The 9224-nt window shown below is 50.7% G+C and overlaps 1 protein-coding gene across 1 annotated transcript; it reads left to right on the top strand.

Moving 5' to 3' along the window:
* Nucleotides 1–8946, top strand: LOC112972487 (Fc receptor-like protein 3). Its single transcript, XM_026079086.1, has 6 exons — nt 1–1026; nt 2329–2586; nt 2894–3160; nt 3917–4201; nt 7253–7525; nt 8557–8946. Exons 1-6 carry the CDS (start codon nt 996–998, stop codon nt 8676–8678), a joined length of 1236 nt encoding a protein of 411 aa, XP_025934871.1. The 5' UTR covers nt 1–995; the 3' UTR covers nt 8679–8946.
* The last annotated feature ends 278 nt before the right edge of the window (nt 8947–9224 follow it).

The following is a 9224-nucleotide window of genomic DNA, read 5'->3' on the forward strand; positions in this document are numbered from 1 at the left end:
CTTTATGGCTAGCCCACATTGCTTTGCTGGAGGGATTACAAGAAAAGGGATGCTTGCACRTGCAGTTTGACATATGAACTTGGCTTCATTAGTGAAGATGAGAAGTGTGGCAATTTGGGCAGGTGAGCATTGTGTTCAGGGATTATTCTGGTGCTTTTGATTGCATGCAGAGTTCCTGTATCCCAAAGCTAGTGGGAAATGGTGTTCAAACAATAAAATAGGTGCAGGCAAAGGCTGTGGGTCAGACTCAGTCTGTGCTTCACTCTGATATCTTTCAGGGCAACTCTGCTGAAATGTGGTTTATACAAGAAATTGTGTGGTGCAGAGGGTTCTCAAAACTAGCCCTGTTCCTGCCATGACCAAATCAATGTGATCCATGTCACRAACAAGCAGCAGAAACCAGCCTGTTTCTTCCCTGTTGGTGTCTGCTCTCCAGCACAGAGAAAGTTTTTATGGTAGAGAGAAAGGTCCAGGAAAATYACAAATCTAGCCTATGACTCCAGAAGAGCCTGAGGTTCCTGCCACTTGAGGGCTAGGCGGGGACTCTCTTGCTGATGAATGGACTCCAAGACACTGAGRAAGGAGGGGAATGGCAAGCATCAAGAGCCTTAGGACAGAAAAATGTTGCAATCTCTTTTATCTGTGTGTAACAACCCCAGCAAGTGATGACAGTCACCCCAGGAGGAACAGAGGAGGGATCTCAGGCACGCCTGGGGATGGAGGAGTTGCCTGAAGCAGAGGCAGCCGGATGGGGCTGTGGATTCCAGGGACAGAGTGAGTCCTGACCTCTCAATGAAGTGAGAAAAAAGTGGACTCATCACAGTCATTACAGGAACAGTTAGGTTTCCTGTTAGCAGGGCTCATTTCTTCACATAATAGCAATAAAAAAGAAAGACATTTCCTTCCTCTTTTCTCAGAAGAGCAACTCTGTTCAAGGGACATCACCACTGCTCTCTGTTCAGGAAAGTCAGCAAGCACCTGTTCCCCATTCCAGGATGGTGGGGAGCACAGCTCTGCTTCTCGTCAGTGAGTGCAGCAAAGGGGGCTGTGGGCTGGGTGTTGGGGCTGGAGAGGGCATGGGGGGAGGGCTGGTGCCTGCTGCTGTCCCCCAGCATGGACAGCCCACGAAGCTGTGGGGAGGGAGCCTGCGTCCCTGAAGAGTCACAGGGACCCAGTGGGCTTCAGGGACTGGACGGAGGGCAGAGGGGTCTTCATCTCCAACACAGACTGTGCCAGGCACTGTGGGCATCTGCACCTGACAATCATCTAGTATGGGTCTACGTCCATCAGGAGRGGGTTTCACTCTGCCCAAGGAAGGGAAGAGTGGTTTGTACAGTTTGGAGATTGGGTTGGAGCAGTGTAGGCTCTTGGCTTTCTCTTTGGGGCTGGGGGTGGTGGTCCCAGTTGTTTTTGGGGAGGAAGAGGAAGGGGAGTGGATCAAATAARGCTAGTAGGTATGAATGTGGTGGGAATGGGGAGGTCTTGCTGCTGCTGGGGCAGTGGGGATGTGCTGGTGGCAGGTGTTCCAGTGTCCTGGCAGACAGGAGCAGACCTTGCCATAGTCTGACCCTAGGATGACTTTGTCCAAGTCCAGTGTCACTCTTTTCTGTGCTGGGGACACAGGGATTGGGAAGCTCTGACAGTCATGTCCCTGGGGCTCTTCCCACTTCTGCACCACAGAGCATGCAGCCCTGGCATGATCCCTGCACCTATTTCCATAATACTGGTATGACAGCTCTGACCTTACCCTGCCAGCCCTTGTTGGAAGGGTTGGGACCAGCCCCAAAAGGCAGTAGCTGCTCAGTCTGATGCCCCATAGCCCGCAGCTCTCAGACTTCTGCATCATCAGCCTGGATGTGATTGTGGATGCCCCCAGAACTCACCTCTTCTTTCATTCTTCCCTTCACCTCAAGCCTTAAGCCTTGCTGGTGAGTCTTTTTGCTTGCAGATTTATGGTGACAGCTCTTGGAGTCCTAGACTGTTATTGCTGAACAACACTACGGGTCTTGGGAGCGTAGCAGGTCTGGTATCCCCTTAACAGACATCAGAGTATAGCATAGCAATGCTGTTATCCGACACAGTGCTTGGCTCCCCAGAGTGCTAGACAGCACAGGGTATTGTGGAATAGGCGGTACTCAGCACTGACTGATCGGCAAGAATAGACAGTCCGACAAATTCTTCCAGTGCCCAGTCAGCAGTGGGGTCCTGCCCTCTTCCCTGGTCCCAGCCCGTGTGCTCGGGGTTGGGGACTCCTCTCATCCCTGCTACTGTTAAACTGACCTCTTGTCTGTCCTGCTCCTCCCTTCCTACCTGCCTGGCCCCTCGCAGCTGCACAGACATCCCTGCTGACTCTGGACCCACCATGGAGTATGATATTTCCAGGGGAGAGTGTGACTCTGACGTGCCAGGGATCCCATCTGTCGGGACAGGGCTCAACAGCCTGGTATCACAATGACAAGCTCTTTGCACGTACAGACACAGACACCTACAGGATCACAAATGCAAAGCACAAGCAAACAGGCAAATACCAGTGTCAGAGCCCTGGCTCCAGGCACAGCAACTCTGTTACCTTGACCGTCTCCTACGGTGAGTGAAGTGTTCCAGGGAAAAGTCTTGCTCTCCCCCTGCCTTGGGACCCACGGGCTTCAGCATGGAAGCTGCTTGTTTTGTCCTGGGACAAATGCAGCTTCTGCAGGGATAATAGGAGTAATGCTCTTGGTTCTGGTGCTTTGCAAGCTAGGCTTTGGAGGCCTTTTGTCCTGCCTTCCCTCCCCCTCCCTCACACCCTGCTCTGATGAGCACAGCCTGCACCCCTTATGTGACACAGAGCACTGCAAAGCTTGTCCCTCATTCAAGGGCTCCTTTCAGCTGCTGCTCTCGGCATCTCTTTCAGACTGGATAATTCTCCAGGTCCCTTCATACATGGTGTTTGAGGGCGACCCACTGCACATGCGGTGCCGGGGGTGGAATAATTGGAGTGTGTCCATGGTAAGATATTACAAAGATGGAGCAGACATCACTGCACAATATGCATCACCAGAGCTGTCTATTTCCCAAGCACAGACACACCACAGTGGAAGATATCACTGCACAGGACAGATAAATTCCATTTCATCACTAATTAAAAGGGAGTCTCGCGTCTTACATGTTTCAGTTCAAGGTAAGAAATTCCTGTGAGTCTTCAGGTTGGGCGGTGCTGGGACACCTGTTGCCTATAGGTCAGGATGGTCCTGGCTTCCTGGGAGGGTTGTTCTTCCCATGGGTGTAGTGCAGTTAATAAAGGCCCTATTTTGAACAAAATCAACAGTTAAATCATTTTGATGCTCACAGAGTATCACTGAGTGCAGCCAGGTTGGCTACACTGTGTTCCCTCCCAGGGCATGGGGAGCAGAGTTCAGCCTTCTATTGCTGCATGTAGGAGCAGGTTTATGTCCCCAGGGTAGGGACTGGCCAAAGCCAGCAGGTGCCAACACATTTTCATGGTCTATCCTAATAGTGCACGATGAGGGGATTGTTCCCTCAGCCTTCCATCTTACTCAGGGTATCATGTGGTGAAAATTGCAGGACAGAAGTGGTGAGGGAATTTATGTGATTGCTGAGCTGGGACAGCGCTATGAATGACAGTGAAGGAATATACCCAAACCCAGAACCCACCCACCCACAGCAAAAAGACCTGCCCAGTTAGACCCACCTCTGTCTGACTCTAGGACACTCTCTATACCCATCCCAGAGTCTTACCCCTACGTACCCTTCTCCAGTGAGGAAGAAYGATTGTCAGGTCCCTCCTGCATCCTGAGAGGTGATGCAGCCCCAGAAGGTCCCTTCAAAGAGACCGGACACCTTCCAGGGGCGGGGGGTTAATATATCTTCCACTTCAAAAAGAAGAGGAAGAAAAAAGAAAAGATTTCCTTTCCAGAGCTATTTTCCTCCCCGGTTCTGAGCATGGACAACTCAGCTGAACCTCTTGAAGGAAGTCCCCTCAACATGAGCTGTGTTACACACCTCAGCCCCCACAAATCCCACACCCGCCTTCAGTACCTTTTCTACAGAAATGGCACAGTCCTTCAAGGCCCCAAGAGCTTCTTGAAGTACTCGGTGCCAGCAGTGGGGCTGGCTGAGTCTGGGTCCTACTCCTGTGAGGTGCGGACGGAGACCTCCAGCGTGCAGAAATGGAGCCCCCAAATACCCATTACTGTAAAACGTAAGTCTGCATGATAGGGACTGGGGGCAGGTGCTGGGGATTGTTGAGAGTGCTTGGAGAGAATGGCAGGTCCTGGGATCTGGGCACAGCTTCTGCTGGGCTGGAGCCTCCAAGGGCGTAGTTGCTGTTTTTATGGCCCAGGGACACTTGCAGGTGGTGAGCATGGCCTGGAAAACACAAACTCCAGATGGATTCACCAGTCTTAAAGATGCCGAGTGGTTGTGCTCTCTCCACCAGCACTGCTGCTGGAGGAAATAATGTTGTAACAGWGTAGCAGGAACGCAGTAAAGCTCAATGACAGACATTGTAGGAGGGCATGGTCATTTTACCTTACAAGAAACGCCCCCCCCCCCAAACTTTCTTACTCACACAACCACCTGCCCAGTAGTCCTTCTGATGGAATAGAGGAAAAGGGATTCCAGGTTATGTCTTCTAACATCTCCTGTTTTTTTTGTTTTGTTTTGTTTTGTTTTGTTTTGTTTTGTTTTTTTTCTTTTAGTGACTAAGTGCCTTTTTTGGATGTGCCTTTTGTTCTGTCTGTGAGCTGGGACTGATTAGGATCCTTTGTCTCTGCGTCCTGTCCCACATCTCTGGGCCCTCGGACTTTCTTACTTTATGGTGTCTTAAAGGCTCTGGTCCTGTCATTTACCTTCTAAACATCATTTCTCTCTGGCAGAAGTCTTCCTTTCATTGTGGAGGCAGGCTGTCCTTTTTCAGACTGTTCCTTGGGTTAGACTGGCACCTGTTTTCCCCAAGTGTCCTGGGAAGATTCATTGAGAGGGGCCAGGATATTTCTGTCCTGCTGATTTCAGTGCCATCAACACCTGCTATTCTGACAGCCCCTCTACCACTGTTTCTTCCTTCTTGTGCCAAACACTCAACATCCCCAATCATTCACCATTTGGACAAAYCAGTGTTTCACTGAGAATGTCTACTCTAGAACCACAGATCACAGAATTATTGAAGTTAGAAAGGACTCTGGAGGATATCTGGTCCAACACCCCTGCTCAGGCAGGGTCAGGAGGTTGATCCAGACCGTGTCCAGTTGGGTTTTGAATATCTCCAAGGATGGAGTCTCCACAACCTCTCTGGGTAAYTCTCACAGCAAAGAAGTGATTTCTTGTGTTCAAGTGGCGTTTCCTGTGTTTCTGCTTGTGCCCATTGCCTCTTGTCCTGTCACTGGGCACCACTGAGAAGAGTCTGGCTCTGTGCTCTTCACACCCTTCCTTCAAATTTTTATAAGTGTTGATAAGATCCCCCCCGAGCCATCTCTTCTCCAGGCTAAACAGGCACAGCTCTGTCAGTCTTTCCTTGTATGTCAGCTGTTCCAGTCCCTTAACCATCTTCACAGCCTTTTGCTGGACTCACTCCAGCAGGTCTATGTCTCTCTTGTTCTAGGGAAYCCAGAACTGGACACAGTACTCCAGATGTGGCCTCACCAGGGCTGCACAGAGTAGGAGGATCACCTCCCTCAACCTGCTGGCAATGCACTTCTAATGCAGCCCAGGATACCATTGGACTTCTTTGGCACAAAGGCACACTCCTGACTCATGTTCAGCTTCTTGTCCACCAGGACCCCCACAGGGCCTTCTCTGCCAAGTTGGTCTCCAGCCAGTTGGCCCCCAGAGTGTCCTGGTCCCTGGGATTATTTCTCCCCAGGTGCAGGACTTGGCACTTCCCTTTGTTGAACTTCATGAGGTTCCTCTCTGTCCATTTCTCCAGCCTATCCAGGGCCCTCTGAATAGCCACACACCCATCTTGCATAGCAACCACTTCTTCCAGTCTTGTATGGTCTGCAGACTTGCTGAGGATTCATTCAGTCCCATTGCCCAGGCCATTAATAAGAAAGTTAAACATTATTGGCCCCGGTATCAACCTCTGGGGACACCACGAGTGACTGGCTTCCAGCTGAATTTAGTGCTGTTGATCACAACCCTCTGAGCCAGACAGTTCAGCCAGTTTCCAGCCCAATTCTCTGTCTACTTATCTAGCCCACACTTCATCAGCTTGTCTATGAGGATGTTATGGGAGACAGTGTCAAAAGCCTTACTAAAGTCAAGGAAACAACATCCACTGCTCTCCCCTCATCTACCCAGCTAGTCATTCCATCATAGAAGGCTGTCAGGTTGGTTAAGTATGATTTTTCCTTCATAAATCCATTCTGACTACTCCAGGTCGCCTTCCTGTCCTTCACATGTCTGGAAAAGGTTTACTGGACTTGCTTCATCACTTTCCCAGGGACTGGGGTGAGGCTGACTGGCCTGAAGTTCCCTGGATGCTCTTTCTTGCCCTTCCTAAAGATAGGGGTGGCATTTGATCTCTTCGAGTCCTCAGGAACCTCTCACAGTTGCCATGACCTTTCAAAGATAATTGAGAGTGGCTTTGGAATGACATCAGTCAGCTCCCTCAGCACCCCCAGGTGCGTCCCATCAGGGCTCATTTGCCTGTGGAAGTCCAGTTTGTTTAAGTGCTCCCTAAACTGATCCTCCTCCACCAAGGTTAAGTTTTCATTGCTCCAGACTTCCCCTCTAGTCTCAGGGACTTGGGATTCCTGAAGGCCAGTCTTTCCAATAAAGACTTGATATGAAGAAGGTATTCAGTTCCTCCACCTTTTCTGTGTCCTTTGTCACCAGGGCCCCTGCCACATTTAGCAGAAAGCTCACACTTCCCCTAGCCTTCCCTTTGCTGCTTATGTACTTGTAGAAGCCTTTCTTGTGGCCCTTCATGTCCCTTGCCAGTTTCAACTCCAGGTGGGCTTTAGCTCTCTTTATGCCATCTGTTCATGCTTGGACAGTGTCTCTATATTCCTTCTGGGTCACCTGACTCTGCTCCTCCTCTTGTAGACTTCCTTTTTATGTTTGAATTTAGTCAGGAGCTCCTTGTTCATCCATGCAGGCCTCCTGCCACCTTTGACTGAATTCGTGCTTGTTGGGATGGACTGTTCTTGAGCTTGGARGAGGTGATCCTTGAATATCAGTCAGCTCTCTTGGACCCCTCTTCCCTCCAGGGCTATAGTGAAACCAGCATGTTTCCTTTCCCTCCTTCTCACAGGAGTCCCTATCATCTTTGAAGTGTCCCTGGAGGTGCAGCCCCATGGCGGACAGGTGAAGGAGGGTGAGCGCCTGGTTCTGAGCTGCTTGGTGGTGGCAAGTGCAGGTCCCATCTCCTTCTCCTGGCACCGAGAGGGTTCAGCACAGGTTCTGGGAAAGGACACCCACTATGTGATCCCATCAGCCCAGGGGAGTGACGCTGGGCTGTATTACTGCACAGCCTCCAGTGGGAATGCTGCAGCCCAGAGCCCGCAGGTGCAGGTCACTGTGATGGGTGAGTGGAATCTCATGGTCTGTGGGGGAAGAGGAGTTTGATACTGCTTGTAGGAGTGTTTGCAGCTCCAGCTGGGCACAGGCACAGGCATTGATGGACATCAGTGCTGTCTCAGGGCTGCTGGGGATGGGGCCCCAGACTGTTCCCCAGGGACCGCACATGAAAGGTGCAGGAGCAGGGAGCTCAGGTGTGCAACAGGTCCAAAACAAGGTTGAGAAGCTTGAAGAATCAAATTATCTGATCCACTAGAAATAGAAATTGCTTATAACATTTTTTCTCTCTTTTAAGGAGAAAAGGGAGTGAAATTAAGGCAAAACCTGTGCATTGGCAATCTAGAGCTTAACAGAGACTATTTTTTCACTTTTTCTCACCAATACTACGGAAAAATCTTTTTTCTCCTGAGAGAGAAATGAACTCTCAGGACCTGCCACATGGACATCCAGCCAGGGGCCCTCAACTACCTGCACAGCCTGGCATTGCCTCCAAGCAGGAAGCTCCTCTTATCCTTCCCCAGTGCCCAGGCATTGTTGCTGATCACAGCCTGTTCTGTATTGAACAGCTCAGGGATGGTCCTGTACACCAAAGCCTTGGAGCTGGGCCATGTAGGGAATTACCAGTGCGTAGCCAGCAACTAGCTCAGCTCCCAGAGAGTTTTCCAGGAACTAGTCAGGTGCTGGCCCTCTCCATGACAGGTACCAGGGACAAGCTGTGGGAAGGAAGAGGGTCTGATTGGGATCTAGAAGTACCCAGGTCACCTAATGGCTTTTCTGCCTCCCCATTCTTGAGTGCAAAATTCAGGCATTTGGGAAGTCAGGGGGTACTTGAGCTCCAGGTTGAGATACCGCTATGCAACACTGCCATACAGGTGTGTTTGTGGTGTTGGTGCTGAAGCTGAGGTCTTAGTGCTCCAGCAAGGAGTGCTGAGGCTCACTGTCTTTGTCTGAGCAACACTTAAGTTTCCCAGCTCAGGCATCAGCCCCACTTGGTGTTTTCAAACTTACCTGAGCCCTCATAGTGCATTCGTTTGCCAGGTGTCCCTCCACTCTTCTACTGCCACATCAGAGCACCGCTGTTGATGGCAGGGCTGGGAACCCTCCTTGCTGGGGTGGTCGCAGTGCATGTCCTTGCCAGGGTGGAACAGAGAAGGGACTGAGAGAAGCAACACGGTGAGTGGAGTTGCCCAAGGGACTGTCTGAACATGGGTTGCAGTGTGGGTCACACTCATGGCAAGAGTATTTGTGGGGCTTCTTGAATGCTATGATCCCTGCAAGTGAACCCTAGAAATCATACATTGCTGATTTAACGTGCTGAACATGGCTGGGGCTTTCCAGAGCATCCCTGTGTCCCTTCTTCAGCCTGACCAGCCCTGAAGGTATTTTGGCTCAGAGATGCTTCTGCTGTTTTCCTGGAAGTGTTCCTCATTAAAGGACTTCTGGGCGTGAAGCTTGATGACTGGCTGCATGATTGCTAATTGAGTGCACCCCATGTGTTTTTGCGTGTGTAATTGCTGCTCACACACAAATCACCCACACAGCATTTGCTCAAGGACATGGCCTGTGCTTGTTCAAAGAGCACCATAAAGTGAAAGGCAGAAGGAAGTGGCACAGTCCAGGGGCACCCCTGGGCACTTTGGGCCAGCCTTTCCAGGTGCGTCTCTCCTTTCATGATGGAGCTCTTCCAGAGTCCCATGTGCCCATAA

This window comes from Apteryx rowi, unplaced genomic scaffold, assembly GCF_003343035.1.
Source record: "Apteryx rowi isolate R43461 unplaced genomic scaffold, aptRow1 scaffold_492, whole genome shotgun sequence".
Taxonomy (NCBI): domain Eukaryota; kingdom Metazoa; phylum Chordata; class Aves; order Apterygiformes; family Apterygidae; genus Apteryx; species Apteryx rowi.